General features: G+C 56.6%; 2 protein-coding genes across 2 annotated transcripts in view; one reads left to right on the forward strand and one right to left on the reverse strand.

The window, feature by feature from the left end:
- CUNH19orf81 (chromosome unknown C19orf81 homolog) overlaps positions 1-4,521 on the forward strand; it is a 25,494-nt gene extending 20,973 nt beyond the window's left edge. Inside the window, exons 3-6 of the mRNA XM_029239685.1 lie at positions 1,399-1,471; positions 1,575-1,695; positions 2,872-3,011; positions 3,878-4,521. Coding sequence (XP_029095518.1) covers positions 1,399-1,471; positions 1,575-1,695; positions 2,872-3,011; positions 3,878-4,073 — 530 coding nt within the window. The 3' untranslated portion in view covers positions 4,074-4,521. The remainder of the gene's footprint in view (positions 1-1,398; positions 1,472-1,574; positions 1,696-2,871; positions 3,012-3,877) is intronic.
- A 2,297-nt stretch (positions 4,522-6,818) lies between these two features.
- SHANK1 (SH3 and multiple ankyrin repeat domains 1) overlaps positions 6,819-22,061 on the reverse strand; it is a 42,980-nt gene continuing 27,737 nt past the window's right edge. Inside the window, exons 22-24 of the mRNA XM_029239140.1 lie at positions 14,248-14,344; positions 9,497-12,584; positions 6,819-7,536 (exon numbers count right to left, since the gene is read on the reverse strand). Of these exons, the coding sequence (XP_029094973.1) occupies positions 6,819-7,536; positions 9,497-12,584; positions 14,248-14,344 (3,903 nt within the window). The remainder of the gene's footprint in view (positions 7,537-9,496; positions 12,585-14,247; positions 14,345-22,061) is intronic.

The raw sequence follows: 22,061 nt of genomic DNA on the forward strand, positions 1-22,061 counted from the left end.
GAGAGAGAGAGAGAGAGAGAGAGAGAGAGAGAGAGAGAGAGAGAGAGGACATTTACCAGCACGCCACTGAGTTTACTGAATGAGGGAGATAGTAACACATCAATGTCTGAGTAAGAGGTTTTTAGAGACCTGGGCTGAGTTAGGTGCCTTGGGGAGGAATCTGGAAAGCAGGCTTTGCTCTGGATCACATGCTGGCAGGAAGCAGAGGCAAGTCCATGACATGAGAGCCATCAGAATGGCACTAACACTGGTTGGGAAAAAAGCAGCATGAGCTCTGAGCCCAGAGGGGGATATTTGGTCCGTTTTGTGGTTTGGGCAGCGTCGATTTTGTGCTGTGTTGAGACATGACTCCAGAGGGGTCTTATTTTTATCTTGGTCCATCATGGTCACAGAGTGACCTTGGCTGCTGTTGGAATTCTGTGAAATTCCTTATGTCCAAAGGGAGGTCACCAGGGTCTCTCTGGGAGTGCCAGGCCAGCTCCTGGCTGTCAGGGGTTGCTTATTGCTTTTTTCAGCTGCTGTAACAAAGAGACCCTCAAACTCAATGGCGTTAAGAAAACAGTTGGTTTCTCTCTCGTTTAAGAGGAGGAAGGTGGTCTGGATGGGTGGGATGTCTCAGCCCCACGAGAATACAGGGACCCATGGTGCTCCATCATCTCTAGCAAGAATAAAGCTGGCTTATTGCTACATCCATATTCCAGTCCAAGGGAAGGGGCACTGAGTCTAAGCCAAGAAAATTTCTCTTAAGCAAATGATTCCAAAGTTGCACCCCTCACTTCTGCTAACAGTGTTGGCGAGAACTTGGTCATGTGGCCACACCTAGCTGCAAGGGAGGCTGGGAACTGTTGTTTCCAGCTGGATAAAACTCTAGGATTGTAGAGGAAGGGGAAATGGATTATGTGGGACAACTAGCAGTTGACCATAGAAGAGACCAATTAGTTGATGGAGGGGTTGTGTAGAAGAGCCCATATTTGAAAGCTGTTATGAATCAAGTTCCAATCAAGAGGCCAGTTCTGAGAGTGTTGGAAAAACCATGGACTAGATTCAAATGCTGCTGCAGTGAAGAAGCTAGGCTGGGGTGATTGGAAATAGGAAGCAAAAAGGAGCACGTCCCTTCCTTTTCCTCCTGGCTTGCAGTCTCCCACTAGCACCCCCTTTAGGCAGAGCCTAACAGGACCCCAACTGTCCGAGTGGAAATGGGGTTGGTAGAGTCCCAGCCCTGGGGTATCGGACAGCTGGGTGGTGTAGGTTGGAGTTTGGGGCTGAGAGACAATAGCTTAGCAGCTGGCATAAGAGCTATCCCGGGGGCGGCACGGACAGTCATTTGGTGATGCTGTCTAAGTGGAACGATGTGCGAGGAGCGCTCAAGGCAGCTGATACTGGGTTTTCCATCCGCAGGAGCACTTCTTGTGGACCTAGAGACCCTAGAGGAGACGCAGGCTCGGGGCCTGGGCAGACCTGTCAAATCCTCGTGAGTGGTCCCTGGCCCCATGATTTCTGATCTCAGATCCTCTGAGTGCAGTGGCTTGGACCCCTAACTTTGGGAGGTCCCTGTCCCCTGGCTGTCTTCCCAGGAAGCAGTATCTGCGCCAGGTCATTGCAGAATACGAGGCGCTGGACCGAGAGCTCCCGTGCATCCGCAAGTTCCCCATGCCACCTGCTGCCCAGCCCCTCTGTCTGTGCATGGAGACCTCAGTGAGTGTCCCCCCCACCCCCATGATCCCAGGTCCCTGGTGGCATGGTGGGAAGGACACAAGCTCAGAAGTGAGGTGGACAGGGGTTGAATCCAGGCTCTGCAGCTTATCAGCTGTGGGCTTGGCACCAGGATAGGTGGCTGAAAATTGATTGTGAATTTGTCAAAGGGTTCGTCATCAAATTTATCACTGCTGATCCCAGAGGGGAGACCGAGAGGCAGAGAGAGGGGATACTGAGGACAGAGGGAGTCCTGCTAATCCACCTATTATGAAATTCTGTAAAATTTACAGATATCGCAAAAATTCATTTCAAAAAGCCCGTTGTTTGACAGATTCAGTGACATGGTTATTCAGTGTATGGATCCTTTGGGCATTCCTGCCTCAGAGGAGGTATCTATTAAGGTCTCGCCCATCTGAGAATTAAACAAGGCTTGCCAGGCAAAAGCCTCGGAAGTGTTCCCTCAGCTCATCTGTGTGACTCGACCTCAACACAGGGATTGCTGTTCTTGTTTATGGGACCAATCCCCACACTATTGATTCGCTTCTTTGTGTTTTTGAACATGACACACACACACACACACACACCCCCAACATACACATCCAAGGCTTGCCTTCCTGGAGGTGACCAATTTCATGATTTCACTGTGGTTTCTCAGCAATTTTATATGTCATGACATATGGTATCGCCTTCGACACGGTAATCTCAGACTGAAGACGTGGTTAATGATCAATATATGTTTCTGAATGCAAAATAGATTGACAAGATGTCAAATCCTCCTACGATCCTTATTTTTTGAGAACTGAATAGTTCTTAAAGTGCTAATATGACTAAAAAAGGAAAAATTTACGGCTTAGATCCTTGCGGAAATCTTCAAGGGCTGCCCAAATCTCGCCATCCAACGCAGGTTGCTGGAAAAGTTTTCAGTAGATTGGCAAAGTTGGCCAAATTGGTGAATCATTCAGTCAACTGTTCGTTGACTTTTGGCAAATCGGTTTGGTGAGAACTGGTTTTTTTTTTGGAGAATGACCTTGAATGGCAGTAGATGCCTTTCTACCTGAAAGATTCCTATCCTCCCCGCTCTGGCAGGTTCGGCAGGTGGGGTCTCGGGTGGGGACTTCTGCACCCGGACTGAACTCCGAGTGTCACTGACCGAGGTTCTCTCTCCGACATCCCCAGCCCGAAGAGGACCTTACCCACCTGGAGGTGCTGGAGGCGCTGGAGGCCGAGTTACCCGGGGCCATGGAGAGCGGGCGTGTGAGGAGCATCCGCTTTGAGAACGTGAACGTCATCTGTGGGACTGCTGGGCGCCGGGACCGGTGAGTCCTTGGCGGGGGCAGGGCCTGGAGCGACCGGGAGGGGCAGGACCGCAACTGGCAGGACCGCGGTGAACGCGATGGGGGAGCCGGGAGGGGAGTGAAGGCGGTGAAAGGTGGGGCGGGGCGGGGCGGAGGCTCTGAGTGGCCGGGAGCTAATAGGAGATGTGGGCCAACAGTAAGCTCCGTGAGGGGCGGGGCGGGGCGGAGAAGTGAGGGCAGTGAGGGGCGGGGCCAGGAGCGCCCGGAGAATGGCGCGGTTGGTATAAGGATCCAGACCCCGCTGAGTGAGAGCCGAGGAGGGGCTAAGGCGAGAGTGGGCGCAGTGAAGGGGCAGGGGCAGGTGAGATCGGAAAAGAAGGTGGGATTTGGAGTGAGGAACCGGACTTTCAGTGACCCAGGTGGTGACGGGGATGCGCAAGACCGAGGTGTGTGGTCGGAGCATGGGAAACAGCTCTGAGCGGGAGCGTAGCCGGGACTGAGCACTTTGCAGGCACGGGGCCAGAGTGATCGGTGGGCCTGGAGGTCTAGTTGGGCGCGGGGCCGGGCCTGAAAGCCACACTGAAGGGGCGGGACCTGGAGTTGCTGGATGAGGATAGGGCCCTGGAGCGGCGGTTTAAAAAGATGGAGCCTCGACAGAGCCAGGCTGAGAGAGGAGACGGGACCTAGACTGACCCAGGTGAGGGCAGAAGTACAGATTGACCTCGGCGAGAGTGCAGGGTTGGAGAGTTTAGGGATGTAGTGACGGGTTGAGGGACTGGAATTGGTAAATGAACAGGGACCAGGCAGGGACTCTGGGACAATCAAAGCCAGCGATTCCCCTTCCGTCTCCGCCCCGCCCCTCTCCTCTTGGCCTTGCCCCCTTGCAGGTGGCTCATCACGGTCACGGACTTCCGGACTCGCTCGCGCCTACTGCGCTCGGGGCTCCGCCTCCGCGGGCTCCAGCACCTTCTCGTGCGCAACGACGAACTGCTGCTGGGCGATTACCGCCTGCACCTGCGCCGCTCCCTGGTCCGACGGCGCATGCTCGAGGCTCTGGGGGCGGAGCCGACCGAGGAAGTCTGACGTTTTGGGGGCGGGCCCCGGCTGCGCCTGCGCACCGCCCAGCGGGCTCGGGCGACCCACCCGGAATCCCGAAGGAAAGGGGCGTTGCCTTCCCAGGAAGGAGGCGGGGTCGGCTCGAGGGGGTGGATACTGTGAGTTTAATTATAAAGAATGACCTGGTACAAAAGCCATTTCTCTCTGCAAAATCTTGGTGGGGAGTCAGGGGGTGGGAAGTGATGGGGGGTAGGGACGAACCCCCACGATATAATCCCGCCTCCCAAATCTTCCTCCAGTGCCTGGAAATGGACGCCTGGGTCCCAATCCCTTGAGGGATGAACTCTGAGGCCCGAGAGAGGGAAGACCCGGGCGCCGGGGCTTTGAACGCGTGCGATCCTTGTCCCAGCGAGAACCAGACGTCCGCATCCGCCCCCCTCCTCTTCCTCCTCCCACCCCCCCTTGGAAGACAATTCTCGGGCTTTTATTTCAGGTTTTTTTCTGGATTTTTTTGTGTGTGTTCTAGGTTTTTTTTTTTTTTTTTGTATTTTCCTTTGTTATCGTTCCTCTTTTTGCTTTGTCTCTTCGCCCCGCGCTGCCCCCCATCCAGTCCCTTCCCCCTCCCCACCCCAACCTCCCCTCCCCCCTCCCCACCCCCCCCATACCCTCCCCAACCCCGCGGCACCCATCCAGAATGAACAAGCCCTTGATAGACGGGCGCCGCGCAGGCCCCCTGCGGACGGGGGGCATCCTGCGGACAAGGGGGAGGGGGCGGGTAGGGGCCCAGCGCGACCTCCGCTCCCTTCCTCGCCACCCCTCCCCCCTCCCACGACCCTCCCACAAGGTTCCCCGCAGATCCCTGACGTGGTGAGGGGAGAGGGCTGCAAGCACTCTCCCCCCATGGACGGAGCGCCCCCGCCTCGGGGGTAGAGGGCAGCAGAGGGGGAATGGAATTGGGGGAAGGAGGGGGAGCTCTCTTCTTTGGCAGCTGAACATGGGGGGGGGACCTGAGGGCGATGCCCTCCCCCCTTTGCCCACAGTAGGGGAGGAGGTGTTCCAGGGGAAGGGGGTGGCTTAAAATTCCCAAGCCCCAGGAATAGAGGGAGGGAGGCGTGCAGGAAGGAACAGCCATGCTGGAGGGAGGAGTTTCTTGAAGAGACAGGAAGGTTAGGAGATGAGGGAGCGGTGTCTTCGGGCAAAATGGATGGACCGGAAGGCTGGGGAGAGTGAGAGGAGGGGAGGTGAGAGGGCCAAGCCCGGGGAAGGGAGAGGAGGAAGTATGGAAGCAAAGTGGGCAAGAAGTGAGTGTGCGTAGGGTCTTCTCTTGCCAGAAGGAGAAAAAGAGTGTAAAGAGCTAAGAGAATAGGCAGAGTGTGAACGACCGGAAGAGCTGGTCTTTCGGGACCAAAAAAAAAAAGTGCCAGGAAAAGAAACAACAATACAGCCGAAGAGCGCGTGTGCAATGAGATGAGTGTGCAAAAAGAAAGAGGTAGTAGAGTTCCCCAGGGGAGATGGAAGAAGTCACCCAGGAGCTGACATGAACAAGTAGAAATTCAAGAATGAGTGTGCAAGCAGGGCCACGGAAGGCGAGAACATTGTTTAAGGAAGAGAAGAAAGCTTCAAGGGAGCAGTGGAAGTACTGGGGAGGATGAGTGCGCGAGAGCGAGCATGCCAGAAGTTTCACCCAAGAGTTGACGATGGAGACAGACAAGGATTTGGGAAAGAAAGGTGCAAGGGAGTCGGGAGCCTGGCAAAGCGGGGAGGCATGAGCACTTGCGAGAGATTCGGTTCCTGGGGGTTCCTGGGAGGCACGGGTGCAAGCAACAGTGGGAGGGGGGAGGGGCGTCAGTGTCCCTGTGAGGGAGGGGTGAGTAGAGTGAGAATGCGGGGGTGCAAGAATAAGAGGGGAAAGTGCTACAAGAAAATGGAGGTGAGAGTGTCGGGAGAGGCGCACAGTCTGTGAGAAGGTGAGGGGAAGGGTGTCCCAAGTGTGTCTGCAGCAAGGGCCCAGAGATTTTTCGGGAGTGAGGGGTGGAAGGGAGGGCGCCCCGGAGGAAGCGTGTGCAAACAAGAGTCTGAGAGACCAGGGGGTGTGGAGCGTGGGGAAAGAGACGCACGGTGTGCCAGGGAAACTGAGCGTGAGCTGGAGAGCGGACGGGGCCTCGCAAGCTGGAAGCGAAGGCGCAGTGTGCAAGACAGTGAGAGGGCAAAGTTGTGCAAAATTGTAGCCCAGGGAGGGGAGAGAGGTGAGCAGGCGTGCAAAGGAGCGTGCAAGAGGCTGGGGGGCTGCTGTGTGTGCTGGGGAGAGGGGAGGGTGGGGAGAGCCGAGGGGCCTGGAGAGGGGGGAAGGGTTGTTAGAGGGTGGCAGGTGGTGGAATCTGAGGGCATCGCCTTCCCCTGCGGCCTGGGGGACGACCCCCATCCGGTCAGGCTCAGGGCTGACCCTCTATGGCTCTGTCTGTCCCCTCCTCCCGAGAATCGACCCTTCCCTCCTTCTTCATCCCCCTCTGTGATTTCTTCCTTCCCCCCCACCCAACTCCACTCCCCGCTTCACACACACACACACAGTCTTGTGTCAGCTGCCCCCTCCTGTGAGGTGCCCATGTCTGGCCGGATCAGGCCACCTGGTGACCTCCGGCCTTGGGAGACGAGTCAGGGTGCAGTTTTAGCAGAGTCCCTGGCCCGGGGAGAGAATGAAGGTCAGGGTTCAGAGGTCAAGAGGCCAGCAGGCTCAAGGGTTCCGTGGACGGGCTGGTCCGTCCGGGCCAGCCATCACCTCTCCAGGAAAAATTTGAGAGCCCGGTCGATGTTCATGCGGTGGCCCACCCTGGTCACCCCCAGATCGACGTAGTCCTCCTTGGTCAAGGCGGGCAGGTGGGAGCCATCGATCTCGTGGTCCAGGAATCGGGCTCGGTGCTCAGCCAAGCCCAGCCACTCAAGCCAATCAGCCACGTCGAACTTGGTCCAGAACCCCAGAGGTTTAGCGCTGAAGGGCTTGTCCGGGGGCAGGGAGAGCAGGCGGGTCGGTGAGAGGGAGCGCGAGGCCCCTGACAAGGCCCCACCGAGACCCCCGGACATCCCGGGGTGCGGTGGCACAAAGACAGGGGCGAAGGGGTCAGCCGAGCCTCCTGCCCCTCCGGTGGGGGAGCCGCGGATGTCAAAGAGGCCCGGGTAGAGCGGTCCAGCAGGCAGGATGGGTAGGGAGGAGGGCCGGGGCGCGGGGCTGACCTTGTGCTCCGAGGCGGGCAGCAGGGACGGGCTCGGGGCCCGGCGGAGCAAAGGTGGCCGCATCTCGAACTCCACGCCCTGGAGGTGGCGGGCGGACGTGGAGGAGGAGGTGGCTGACGGCGAGGTGGCCCCCGGGGCCGCAGCGGCCGAAGCGGAGCCCCCGCCTCCTGTGGGGAGGGGCGGCAGAGGCGCTTTGGACCAGTTCTGAAACAGGCTGCTGACAGGTTTGGAGAGAAGCGAGGGCTGGGAGTCTTCCGAGAGTCTGGAATGTGACAACGGGGCAGGGGTGGAGGAGAAGGTTGCGGGGGGGCGGGGGGGGGCAAAGGCGGGTGAGAAAGAGGAAGAGGTCAAGATACAGGGAGAGGAAGAGAGACATGGGGCAGGGGTAGAGAGTTGGAGGAGAGAGAAGGGGAGAGATCGAAGGGGCAAGCGAGGGGGTAAGATGGATGTCAGGACAGAAAATGAAGGGAGAGAGAAATGAGAGGACAGGGAGAGGGTGACAGTCAAGAGAGATGAAAGAAAAAGAGACATTAAGTGATAATAATAATAATCACCACCACTTACTGATGCTCACGTGTGCCAGGCATTGTTCTAAGTGCTTTTACATATCGCCATCTCAATGGAATCCCCGTGACAGCCCTGATGCAGGTTACTATTATTATCAGCAGCACAGAGAGGTTAAGTAACTTGCCTAAGGACACACAGCCAGGAAGTGGCAGAGCCCGGTTATATGGCACCAAAGTCTGAGCTCTTAACCACTACCCTATACTGCCTTTCCGGGTATGGCCAGTCACAGCAGAGCGGAAGACGGAGACAGTGAGAGAGGAACAAAAAGAGGATGAGCATTCAAGGGAGAGAGATGGAAGGGGACGGGGGACAGAGAGAGAGAGAGAGAGAGAGAGGTGAGGAGAGGGAGATGAAAGAAGAAACAAGGGGAGGAAAAGGTTCCCCTCATCCCTTTAGCTCCCTCCAGAACAGTCCCTGCCTCAGGGCCTTTGAACAGTTCCCTCTGCCTAGTTCTCTCTTCCCCCAGGGAGCCAAACGATTTGCCTCCTTCCCTCCTCCAGTCTCTGCTCAGCTCGCCCGTTATTTGAGAGACTTTCTCTAACCATCGCGTTACTGCATTTTTTCCCCTAGGATGATGACAATGATTTTGTTTATTGCCTGGCCCCCGCCTCTGCCTCATTACGCTGTGAGGTCTATGAGGGAAATGCTTTGCTTGTTTCGTCCATTGTGGGGTCCCTCTCACCCTGAAGGGCACCCAGTACAGAACAGATGGCAAGTCAATTATTGGTGGATCTGTTAACTAAATTAAGCGTCCTTTCCTCTCCCCAGAGGACTTAAGAATCATCAGTGAGATGCCTTAAGATCTCAAAGACCTCAAAAACCACCTCAGAATATCACCATGTGGATATCAAACCCTCGAGGAGAATTAGGGTGAGCTCTGCAGAACAAAAGGATTAAAAAAAACCCTCTCCCCACTCGCTCTGTGTGTCTGAATCAGGAATGTGACTCTATGCTTTCCCTAAGATTAGAAGGTCTTGAATGGGCTTGAACTCTGTGGCCGTTCCAACTCGCTAGCTGCTTTAGAAAACGTCCGCATCTTCCTGGACTTCTCCATCTATACTTGCTGGGCTTTTGTAAGAGACCCCTCCCCTCCCCCATCTCATGGTACAACAATGCCCTCAAAAACCCTTTTAGAAAGGTTCTATGCTGTCCCTCTTCTACAGAGAGGTGGATTCCTTTGCCTAAGGTCACCCAGTTAGAAAGTGCGGGGCTGCAACCAGGATCCAAAAAAGCCTGGCTCCAGAACCACACTTGTAACCACGGACCGTGCCCTAAAGCATCTTGTCTTGACCAACACGGGGCTCAAGGGACCTGAAGATTTCAGGGATTGTCAGAACTGACAACCCACCAAGGAAACAGACATCGGGCAAGTTGTGCTCCAATCTCCTCCTTTGTTGATCACTCTTTTTGTTCATCACGGAATGTGGGTTGTCATGGTGACGGGAGGAGACCACAGAAGCTACTGAGATAAAGGGAAATTTAAAGTGGCTGGGAAAGCATGCTTCTTTGAGGGCAAACTTCTCCAAGCCAGCCCGGCTTCTGTTTTCTTTCTACCACCTGGGACCCTAAAGGGACACAGCTATGTGGAAGACGGTCTCTGCTACCCACAGCCAGCCCCTCTGGCCTCCACTGCCAACCTCCAGCCCCCGGCTCACCTCTGCCGCTGCAGGGAGGAAGTCCTCTCTGGGACGTAGCTGGCTCCCCCGTGGTGGCCGTCCCCGCTTCCCCCGCCGCCTCCCCGGGCCCAGGGCAGAGCGCCACCAGCTGCCGAGGAGCCCCCAAACTGCTGAAGCTTGGAGCTGAGTTCACTGATGATGCTGGCTTTTACTGTGGCCAAGGCTGAGGCCTGAGGCTGGGCTAAGGGCCCAGGCAGGGGGGGTGGTGGTGGACCCGGGCCCTCCTCCCAGGGCAGCAGCTTCCGAGGCAGGGAGGAGGCGGATGGCAAGGGCACCGGTGGGCCTTCTGGCTCTACAGCCCCTGGACCGCCACCTGCCGTTGAAGGTCCTGAGCAACCACTCAGGGCCAGCAGCCCATCGGTTCCAGCCCCCGTGACCGAGACGGTGGGGCTGGTGGGAGTGACAGGGTCTCGGAGTCCCCCACCGGGGCCAGGCCGCAGGCCTCCGCTGGCCCCAAGCGCCCGGCCCCGGAGCTTAGAGGGAGTCATGAGCTGCGGCGGGTATGGTGCGCCAGGAGGACCGCTGCCCCCAAAGGCCTGGCCGTCCAGGTAGGCCACATACGTGTCCAGAAGCTCCGGCCCACTGGCCACACTGGCCACCCCGCCGCCAGCCCCGCCTTCGGCAGACAGGCTGCTCAGCGTGGACGCGCTGCTGATGGTCTCCAGCGGGTGATCACTGCTGCTCCGACTGTCCACCTCCTCGATACCAGAATCTGTGCCAGCTGGAGGGTCCGGGCCAGGCTGTGGGGCAGGGGGAGGCGGGGCGGCTGGGGCTGCTGGGCCCGGCGGAGGCGCGTCCCCAGCAGCTGCGGGGCCCGCCTGGGTCAGCGTGGCCACCTCGCTGTCATAGGAAGTCAGGCTGGATGCGGTGGAGTCCAGCGTGGGAGGGGCGGCGGCCACGGCAGGGGGCGGCGCAGGGGGCGCTGGGCTGGCCGCGGTGGGTGGGTCCGGCAGCGGGTGGGGCGGCCCCGGCGTGAGGGGCGACTCGGGCTTCTCAAAGCTGTTGGAGAACTCCAGGGGCGGGGGCAGCGGTTCCACAAAGAGAAATTCGCCGTCTTCCACGTCCACCGAGGGGGCGGGGGGCGGCAGGACCAGCAGGGGGAGCCCGTTCTCGTCACTGCCCCGCGGGGAGGTCGGCGAGGGGGGCACGGACCGGCGAGGGCTGGGCGGCGGGATCCCCGGCCCGTCCTCCGAGGGGGGCCCCCTGCCCCCCGCCCCACCGGCCCGGGGCTGGCAGTTCTCGAGGAACCGCACGTGGAGGGGCAGCCGCTCGGGCTCCTCCGGGGCTGCGGACCTCCAGGCTTTGCTCACCCCGGGGTGCGGGGCGGGGGGCTCGGACCCCAGCTGCAGCAGGAGGGGCCCGACCCCGGGGGCGGTGGGCGGCAGGCGGTGCAGCAGGGAGCGTCGGGCAGCTGGCGGACTGGCCGGAAGGGACTTCTCCTGGCTGCCCAGCCCGGCCCGGTAGCCCAGCTCCCGGCGCGCCGGGTCCGGCGGGGGTGCTCCCCAGAGACGCAGCACCGGCTCGTGGTGGGCGTGGGGCGAGTGGTGGTGCGGCGTGGGCGGCGGGGCCTCGTAGCGGGGCGACGGGGGCCTCGGAGGGGGCTGGGGGGCCCCACCGCCCTCCGCGGACTCCTTCAGCGCCCGCTCTCGGGCGGCCAGGGCCAGCCCGAGCGGGGAGGCTGGGTCCAGGGCCTTGCCGGTCAGCGGGTGGACCAGGGGGCGCGGCGGCAGGAAGCTGGTGAAGGCGCTGCTGCCTCCGCTGCTCCCATAGGCTCGGCTGCCGGCTCCGTAGCCCCCGTAGCCGCCGCCGCTCCCGGCGCCTGCGGACTCCAGCCGGAGGTAGGGCTCGGCCGAAAACATGCCTTCATCGATGGATTTGGAGTGGCGCAGCCGGGGGCCCGGGGGCGCCCCCGGGCCCAGCGAGCTCTCGCCGCCGTCCTCGTCCCCCGTGTCGGTGGAGAGGAAGAGCGTAGACCGCCGGCGGGCTTCGTTCTGCCAGCCCCCTTCTCTCCGAGCCGCCCCGACCAGGGCCGCTCCGAACTGGCTGGTGAAATCGAGGGTGGCCGGGCCGCTGGGCGAGGCGGGGGCGGGCACGGGCGAGGGGGGCGGCGGCACTGGAGACATGGCCGGGGCGGGGCTCGGCGCGGAGGAGCCGCCGCCGCCGCCCCCTCCGCCGCCGCCCGCGGTCTCGGGCTGGGTCGGGGGCTCCGCCTCGGTGCTGCTGCCCTGGCTGCTGCGGCCGCTGCTACTGGTGGATGGAGCCTTGATGATGATGGTGGGGATGGGGATGGAGTTCTTTTCCGACGGGGCGGCCGCGGCCGGCGGCGGCTGCGGGGACGCCGGAGACGTGGGCGAGGGCGTGGGCGGGAGGCCGCCGCCCTTCTGGGGCTCGCCTTCGACTTTGGTCTGCTTGACGAGCGGGCCCTTGCGCCCGCGGCCCGAACGGGCCGGCACGTACATGGCCGCGCTGGCCGCCCGGGGAGGCAGCTGGAAGTAGCGCAGGGCCGGGGCCTGGGAGGAGCCGCTACCCCCGCCCCCGCTGCCGTGGTGCGACGGGGACAGGGCCCCCGGGGTCGCGGTGGGCCCGCCGCCCCGCCAGCCTCGCAGGCTGGGCTGGGGCCCCAGAGCCAGTCGCGGTGGGGGGTCATCGGGGGAGCCGCCTGTCTCCATCTCCGGGGGATGCGGCGGGTGGGCGTGGTGGTGGTGTGGCTGGGGGAGCGGAGCGTGCGGCTGGTGTGGGGGTGGCGGGTGGTGTGCAGGGGGCAGGGCCCCGCCGTGGTACAAGCTCTTCTCACGGCTCCCTACACGGCTGTCAGGAGGGCAGGGCCCATCGAAGGACGACGGTGACGAGGCGGGGTGGGGGACACCTGAGCCGGGGTTGAAGGGCACTCCCCGGGGAGAGGGAGTGAGGCGGCCGGAGGAAGAGGGGGCTGGAGGTGTGCTGTAGGGGGGCTCTGGTGGGGACGTGGTGGGCGGCGGCGGGATGTCCTCCGAACCAGGCACAGACAGGCTGCGGCTGAACTTCATGGCTGGGGGTGCTAGGTAGGGTCTCTCATCTTCTGCAACCCCTGGGAAGACACGGAGGATCCAGAAGCAGGGTGGGGATGGGAAGGGGTGGCCTCTCTGTTCCCCTGTCCCACAGAACTTCAATATTACAATGATAATAATAATGACACCCAGTAGATGTTAAGAAGAACATGGGTTGGTCTAGAGCTTACCCAGATGTGATAAATCCAAATCCGTTTGATACAGTAATACAGGTTGTGCACTGCACAACAGCAAACGGCAGAGGGAGCAAGAGAGGTGTGGTGTGTGCGGTGGGGGGGGGGCGGTGCGGGCGGAATTCAGCTTAACTTCCTTCCAGGGCCAGGAGGGGGCGCCTTTTCTAATTCGCCCAAAGGCAAGGTATATGCGGGCGGTCGCTTGGGATGAGCAAAAATGGCTTGAGCCAGGAAGAGATACCGTGCTTCTGGGCATACTTACAGATTTCTTTTCATGTACATGCAGAAGAGAAATGTAATTAGCACATCAAACCTGTGATTTCACAGACAGCAGTGCTTAGGACGAGGCTAAGAGGGAGCCCATTCATAGGTAAGCAATGTCAGGCAGATGCACAGGTAACTGATATTAGGCAAATGACACACACTGGTGGACTGTGGACACTGAAGCTGGGGAAAAGCTAGATCCAAACAGCAAAACAACTCGGAGGGAACTGGAGGAGTGGAATCTTTTGCCTCCTTATCAATGGCCAGGGCTCAGTCCTTGATTCCCTTTTCCCCTCTGACTACTCGCTCTCCGTTGACCATCTCAACCAGTGTCATGGCTTCGTTTACTGCTTCCCTGCTGAAGACTCCCATGCTTGTCTCGGACCCAATCCTTGTCCCTGAGCTCCGGGCTTCTATATCCAAATGCTGCATCCACTTGGATGTCTCACTGGCATCTCAAACTAAGCAGGCCCCAAATTGAGCTCCCGATCTCCTCCCCACGATCTTCCCAAGCTGCTCTCTTAGCAAATGGCAGCTCGGTCCTACCTACCTCAGGACCTTTGCACTGGCTGTTCCTGCTGTGTGGAATGCCTTACTTCCAGATAGTCCCATGGCTCCCCACTTCATCTCCAAGTTTCAGCTCAAACCTGCCCCCCAGCACTCCTGACATCTCGACTCATTCCACCCTTTTTCTATTTTTTTCCATAGCACTTAACACAGCTAACATACTATATCATTTTCTTATTTCTTATCCTTATAAGCTGTTGTCTGTCTTCCCCAGCTAGAAGGTAAGCTCCATGGGGGCAGGACCCTTTAGTGTTTTGTTCCCTGACAAATCCCCAGCAGTTTAGCCTGGCATATGGTAGTGCTCAATAAACATTTGTAGAATGAATGAATGAATGAATGGAGTCTGGCATAAGAGAGAATGAACCAGGTTCTGTGGTGGTTTCGACTTAACTGCATCCAGGCAGGGGCAATGATGTCCCCATTTTCTAGATGCAGAGCCCTAGGCCCAGAGAAGTGAAGCTGCCTGCCCTGGGCCACACAGCCAGGATGGACAAGAGCCAGGATTCAAACCCAGGTTTGCCCAGCAACAAAGCCTGAGCTCTTCGCCCAACTTGATGGTCACATATGGAAGGAGAAAAGAACATTCCCAGGCTCCCTTGTTTTCCCCGCAAACTGTCACCCTCCCAGCCTCCCCTTTCCCCACTGGCATCCCTTACACCCACCCTTGCAGGTGACATACCAATAGACTTTTGCCGGAGCATAAGCCCAGGTCCTGGAGGCAGGTAGGAAGGACGTTCATAACTTGGCTGGGAGCGGTGGTGGGGATCAAAGCTCGACTTTGGGTTGGCAGTCAGAGGAGGAGAGAGAAAAGAGAGCAGAGAAAAATCAATCAGGGCATGAAAATCCATGGATTCCCCACACAGCCATCCTCCATTCCTTCCCCAGCCTCTGCAGGAAGGGAGAGGGGTGTGAAGGAGATGGAAGGGAATTCTGGGGTAGGGAAAGGTTTCTGAGTCCTGACAGCAGCAGTGGGGAGAAAGAGAGGGGGAAAACGTCAGATTATCAACTGAGCCTGTCTGCTCTGCTTCCCAAGCCGATCATTAATCTGGGCACTTTTCTCCACCCCTGCTGTCACTGCCCAGGTCCAAGTTACCACCACTGCCTGCCTAGATGATGGCAGTAGCCTTTTCCTTGTCTCCTGGCTGCCCCCCTTGTCCTGCCACCCATTCCTGGTCTGCTTTCCACGCAAGAGTCAGAGGGATCTTTCTAAAAGAAATTCTGATCATGTTATTGCCCTGCTTAAAATCCTACAGTAGCATCTCACATCAGTTAGGAAGCGATCCGAGTTCCCAAGTCTGGTCTTCAAAGCCCCTGTGGTAGACACTGCCTGTGCCCAACCAGATCTCCTCAGCCAGGATGCTGTGCCCATCCCCAGCCACTGTGTCACCTGCCTGCAACACTTGGCTGCCCCTTGCTCTGAAGAATCATTCCCCCTCCAAAGGAGTTGACGTGCCCAAGCTGTTACATGCCCCCACTTCTGGGAGCAGCCTGCAGCCAACTGACAGGAAGGTCTAAGGAAGGATTATCTCCATCCTGCAATTCACACTCCCGAGCTCCCCAAGGGACCAGGCTGAAGGCAAACTCCAGTGGGGACCAGGGTTGCTGACTTTCTCTGCAGCCCATCCTGTCTCTCCCATGCCCTTACAGGTTCCCCCTTAGGAAATCGTTGTCTCAAGCATCCTTATCTCAGGCTCTGATTTTAGATTAAGAATCACGGTGATTTAAGACACCGTGTATATAGCCCTTGCCTATATCTCCCACTCTGGTCCCACCACGCCCACCTTTTCTTGCTCCTGCAGTGCCGCAAGGTTCATCCCTGCTTTAGGACACTTACAAGTCCTGGATCGTCTCTCTGCAATGGTTTCCTCCCAATCATCACCGATTCCTTTCCATCTTTATGTCCTCTGCTCAAATATCCCTCCCAGTCACTGCCTACTGCATTTCCCTGTCCTGTTTTCTTCATGACACTTCTCTCACTTCTTGCTTACTGTCTGTCTGTCTTCCTGGCGAGAACGTCAGCTCCCTGAAGACACCAGACATTATCCCAGGCACCATGGGTACAGGGTCAAGGGCCCACGATACTTTTAGGGGAAATGTTTTAATTTCTTTTCCAATAGGAGGGAAAAATAATTATAATTCAGCCTGGATAATATTCAGCTTTGCATCAACACAGTCATAAAACTTTGACCTTTAACTTTTTTTTTTTTTAGGAAGGAGGGGCAAAAACGCCAAACGCCCACAGAAGTCATAATGCAACCTTCCTGAGGGCAGTGATTTTATCAGTCTGGTTCACTGCTAGGTCCCCAGTCCCCAAACAGGCCTGATGTTCTATAAGCTTGTGTCAAATGAACAAGCCAATGTCAGGCACTCTCGGGCCCTGACTCCCCTGCTTCTGCCAGGTGGGCCCCATGTGTCTTCCTTCTCCGTTTTTGAGACCAGAAGTTCATAGAAAGGAAGGCCTCTTTGGATGGGGTCCCCACTTTTGGGGTGTGACCCTAACTGCCCTTACCTCCCCACCACGCCCCCTCCTGTCCCCCTGCTCTAACCACTCCCAGTTCTCTGAATTCCCTGTGCTGTTTCTCAGCTCAGAGCCTCAGCATCCACTGTTCCCTCTGCCTGGAAAATCCCTTCCCCACTCTCTGCCAAGCGAAAACTGCTTGTCATCCTGGCCCCCACCCTGGCCTGGCCACCCCCTTCCTCTAGCCCTGCATTTCCTAATCCAGTGGCCACTAGCCATTCAGATGTACATTTCAATTAATTTGAATAAATTTAAATAAACTGAAGTTGAAAACTCCCTTCCTCCATTACACTGGCCACATTTCAAGTGTTCAATTGTCACTCATGGCTGGTGGCTGCCATATTGGACAGTGCAGATGGAGAACATCTCCATCCTCACAGAGAGCTCTAGCGGACAGTGATGCTCTAGACCTTCATAGAATGCACCTGTGCTACCCCTCTCACTGCCCTCACCTTGGACTGGGACTATTTCTGTGTTTGCATCATTCATTCATTCCTTCCTTCCACAGATATTTATGGAGCACCTGATTCATGCCAGGGGCTGTTCTAGATGCCGCAGATGCAGCCGTAAACAGAACAGACAAAAGTCCCTGCCCACGTGAAGGGCGGGCAGACCATAAACAAAATAAATTTGTAAAATACGACGTGGGTCAGATGGAGGTAAGCGACAGAAGAAAGGGAGACTATAATTTAAAATCAGGCAGTCAAGAAGACCCCGCTGAGAGGGTACAACCTGAGCAAACTCCTGAAGGAAGCAGCCAGGGATGTATCCAGGGGAAGAGTATCGCAGGCAGAAGGAGCAGCAAGTGCAAAGGTCCTGAGGTGGGAGTGAGCCTGCTGTGTTCAAGGAATAGTTAGGAAGCCAGTGTGTCTGGAGTGGGTGAGCCAAGGGCTGAGGGGTGGGAGATGACATCAGACAGCAGGGTGACACTGGGTGGGATCTGGTAGTTTCAGATGTCTCCTCCCTGGAAAGCCTTCCTTCTATTCCTCTGCATCAAAATTTCCTCCACCTATCCTAGGTCAGCGTTATTATAATTATGTGCTTACTTGTTTATTGTCTGTCTCCCTGGGCATGTAGCCTACCCAATACCCATTCTACTCTTCTTCTTTGGTAAGAAAACCCCAATCTTATTTGGCACCTATTTCCCAGCCTCCCTTGTGGCTAGGTGTGGTCACAGGACTAAAGCCGGCCCAGATGCATAAGTAGAAGTGTTGTGTGTTACTTCTGGGAAGTCTCATCAGAGGTAACCCAAGAAGCAACAATGTGCCCTCCTTTGCACTTCTGCCTTTTCACTCTTCCTTGTTCCTGTTACCTGGAATGCTGGTGCAATAGTTGGAGCTCCAGCAGCCTCTTGGACTATGAGGTGACTTTGTGGCTAGGGTGAGAAGAATTCTAGGTCTTCAAGACCATGGAGGCTGGCACACCTGCCTCAGACTCCCTACTCCAGACTTGTTCAAGACGACAGAGATATAAGCATTTGTTTGTTCAAGCCACTGTTATCTGGGGGTTTCTCTTATATACAGCAGAACCCAATTCCGCAAAATACCCCCACTCCCCCGCCAGTGTCAATTCTCTAAGGGAGGTAACTTTGTTTGGCTGGTTCCCTCCTATACTCCCAGGGCCGAGCAGCAGGCCCAGCACATAGTAGTTGCTCAATAAATATTTGTAGAATGAAGGACACCTTGACAAAATGGGGGGAGCACCCTGATGACGTAACCCTAGTCCTGTTCCTTTGAGAGAGTGATGGGGAAGGATCACAGTGACAGGGGAAGGGTCAGAGTGATGGGGAGGGGACAGAATAACAGGGGAAGGGTTAGAGTGATAGAGGAAGGGTTCCCCTAGCTGAAGAGGGTCCAGACTCAAGGGAGAGGCGTCATATTGGCACACTGGCAGAAGACCTTCTAAGTGGAAAAGAGGGATCAAATAATGGGTTAGCTTGGCACAAGAGGGATCATAGTGACAGAGGAGATGTCTGACTGACAGAGGAGCCATAATGGCGTCTGAGGAGGCTAGGAGTGACTGCCTAAGGGGTGGACGGACTCAAGGTGAGACAGGCTGACCTCCCTCAACAAACGGGGAGCGGTCTCTCCCGCGCAGAGGGGGCAGCCAATCAGAGTCTGCCAGGTGCGTGTGACGTCACCGACTGCCGGGCAGACTCCTCCCCAGCGAGTTGACCAGAGGTCCCGCCCTCTTCCTGTGCCACCTCGTGGGTCGCTGTGGGTCTGGTGCCTCCATGGCAGAGTGTGCCCTGGTGCTGTGCACAGGCTAGAGGCTGAAGATGGGCTGGGAAATTCGCGTTAGGGAGCCAGCCCCTGAAAGGGGTGAGGGGGAAGAGATTGGAGGGGGAGACACATGGAGAGACAGAGCAAGACAAAGACAGAGGTGGGGAGACAGAGGCAGAGATGGGGCTCCAGAGGTGTAGGGGAGAGACAGGAGGGGACATGAGACAGCCATGGGGAGAAAGAGGGACCCAGCAAGGCAGGGAGAAAAAGGCAGTCCTGAGAGATTCTGCCATGGAGAGGGCCAGAGCTACCCTAGGAGGGAAAGAGACATGTCCCGGGAGGGGAAGAGGCAGAGGATGCAACCAAGATGATATGGTAAAAATAACCACAGGGAGAAACTGAGTCCAGAGAATGGCTGAAACCAGAGCCCAGACCACCCAGACCAAGATGTGGGAGGTGGGGATCAGGGGACCCCCCCCCGCCAGGGCGGTCAGTCACCAGGTAACAGACAGTAGCCAAGAAAAGCAAAGCCACGCAGAGGGGAAGACAGACAGGTGAACTGCAGAGCCCTAGGAGGAGACAGAGCCCAAGAGGGGCCTTGACCTACAGCGGATCTGCCTGGGGTCTGCACCCTCACTGTTGGTGCAGTGGGTCCTCCCAACCCCCCTTAGGTTTTACGCAGAGGTGTGTTTTTCAGGGAGGGTTGAAATCTCTCCATCCCTAAGTTTTTAAACAGTGGCATCTTGCACAATCTTTTGCCCTGTCCACTGTGGTGCAGGTCCGTTAAAAGGAGGCTGGGGGGCCACACTGGGCTTCCACACTGCCCGCTTGCCCCCCTGGTTTAGGTGCAGCGGAGTCCAAGTGGGAGAGTGAAGAGGCGAGAGAAGCCGAAACAGATGGGAGATGGAGACCCAGATGAGAAGACCACCCACTGAGAGAGGCACGGAGATGCAGGAAGGTCACAGAGGGGTCCCTGTGTTGACTCAGGGGTTGAGAGAGATCAGGGTGGCTGGTGGGAGGTGAGGGCAGAGATGGGGGCAGAGAGAGCCCTCAACATGAGAGGGAGGGCTTGGGGGAGGCCCAGGGACAGACCCCAGGAGGGACAAGAAAAGGGGAGATGACCACTGGCCTCCAGGATCCAGAGGAAAGGGAGGACCCATGAAGACCTCAGGTGTTTCATTTCTAGGAGATGGGGGCAGGCTGGCAGCTGGTTATACTACTGGCCAGTGTCTGGGCCCACCTGGGGGTGTCTTTGGAGCCAGGATCTTGTCTGTCCTGTAATGGAGGTTCATGCAGGGAGGGGCTGGCACCCTGGCAACCTGGCACTTGGTGGGTACTCCATGCATTTGTTGAATAAATGAAAACAGGACTGGCCTTAATCTGTTACTAGAGACTCCGTACCGAGCCTGGAATGTTGTTGTGGGGTCTCTGGGGCGCATGCGGGGGTCACAGTAGGGTCTCCAGTTTGTTATTTTATGGCATGGGGAGGCTCACCATTCCTTGAGAGCCTCTGTGCTAGAAGCTGATCTCATTCAGTCCTCCTAAGAACCAGCAAGATTGGCTTTACCCCTATGTTACGGAACAGGAAACTGAGGCACAGAAAAATTAAAAGCGTGGGCCGAGCGACATAGTAAGTTAGAGGTGGTCAGGCTTTGGAGGCAGGTTTGCCTAGCTCTACTGCCCATGTGCTTTTTTTTTTTTGGGACAGGACTTTTTATATATATATATATATATATATATATATCGGAGTATAGTTGATTTACAATGTTGCGTTAGTTTAAGGTGTACAGCAAAGTGATTCAGTTATTCAGTTTTTCTGGTTCTTTTATATCACAGGTCATTACAAGATATTGAATATAGTTCCCTGTGCTATACAGTAGGTCCTTGTTGTTTATCTATTTTATATACAGTAGTGTGTATCTGTTAATCCCAAACTCTGAATTTATCCCTCCCCCTTACCTATGGACTTTTAATCCTTACACCGACCCTGGGGGGAGGTGGGCATGGAAGATGACCCTAATAGGCCCAGAGATTTCAAATTCCTCACAAAGCCAAGGATGGGTGTGAAGTGATGGCTCCTGCATGCAGGGCCCTCTGCCGAGCCCTGAGAAGTGGCCAAGCACCCTCTGCCTCTAAATCTGGGAGAAATTCTAGGAGTCTCGATACAAAATTTGCCACCTGCATTTTTGGCTCTTGTAAAAGTACTAGGGGGCTTCCCTGGTGGCGCAGTGGTTAAGAATCCGCCTGCCAGTGCAGGGGACGCGGGTTCGAGCCCTGGTCCGAGAAGATCCCACATGCCGCGGAGCAACTAAGCCTGTGCGCCACAACTACTGAGTCTGCGCTCTAGAGCCCGCAAGCCACAGCTACTGAGCCCGCGAGCCACAACTACTGAAGCCTGCATGCCTAGAGCCCGTGCTCCACAACAAGAGAAGCCACCGCAACGAGAAGCCCGCGCACCGCAGAGTAGCCCCCGCTCGACGGAACCAAAGAAAGCCTGCGTGCAGCAACAAAGACCCAACGCAGCCAATAAATAAATAAATAAATAAAAATTTAAAAAAAGTACTAGGCCTTCTAGAATAGGTGGTTGAGCCCTTAAGAGGGCTATGGATAGATTTCAGGGGGGCCCTGCACGCTTACTTGGATGGGGAGAAAAACCCTACATCTTTATTTTCATTATTCTCCAACTAAAACACAACATTTTCTCAATTAAGGCTGTGGGCAACAGCCCACGTCAGTCTAAGCAAAACCTGTGACTGTATCCCCGACAGAAACCACAGGTATTTCTGTGTCCTTCATTGCAGAGGCTGCAGATTTCTCTAAAGAGTGTTTGTGCTTCTTAGGACTTCGAAATTAGAGTAGTCAACATCCAGCACCAGATCCTTCTGGCTACCACGGTGAAGAAAAGGCACCGACATTACTATATCGCAAATTTTGCTTTCAAAAAATATTTCGATAACTGTATTTCGGCGTAACTGGCTTCTTCTGTTATCTTATGTATTTTTTAAAATTTTATTTTTGGTTCAAGGGACTTGTAAGCTAACTTCATCCACTCACGAGAGCTGAACTCTGGGCTCGGGCTTGCACGGCGCTCGTGAGGCTACACCCTTCCACTGTCACTCCCCGTGGTTATGTACTGTTCTTGACCCTTACGAATTATGTTTTATTTTATGCATTTATAAGCGTTATTATGAGGACTATGCCAGCCTGCCAAAGGGGTCCACGGTCCCGCAAAAGTCAAAGCACCCAGTTTTAGAGTCAGTGGTCCCTTGGTCACCAGTGGTGGGTGTGGCCTGTAAAAAGAGGGAGTCAGAAGGTGGGGTCAGAGGGCAGGGCCTGGGCAGAGAAGAAGGAAGTGCTGAGACAGAGGTAGGGCCCCGTGTGGCCTCTGGAGGGGGGAGGGGGGAAAGCACTGGCAGTGCTGGTGGGGGATGTGTCCCCATGAAGGGGCCCAGTCCAGTGAGGAGCGCAGCCAGGAAGAGACCAGCAGGTCCCCACCCGAAGAGCCAGGGCCGTGGCTGGATCACGGATCCAGCTGCCTGACTGCCTGGGGTTGAAGTCCCGGCTCCCTCTCTGAGCCTCAGTTTCCCTTCTGTATCACAACCGAGTGTACCTCCCAGGATGATTCCAAGGAATGAATGAGATAAGCCACGTAAAATCGTAGTGTCAGAAATGTGATCAACACCCACTATAGGTTAGCAGGCAGAGCGCAGACAGAGATGATAATTAATATTTTAATAACTACCACTTGTTGAG

This window comes from Monodon monoceros, unplaced genomic scaffold, assembly GCF_005190385.1.
Source record: "Monodon monoceros isolate NGI ecotype Baffin Bay Population unplaced genomic scaffold, NGI_Narwhal_1 Super_Scaffold_10, whole genome shotgun sequence".
NCBI classification, from domain to species: domain Eukaryota; kingdom Metazoa; phylum Chordata; class Mammalia; order Artiodactyla; family Monodontidae; genus Monodon; species Monodon monoceros.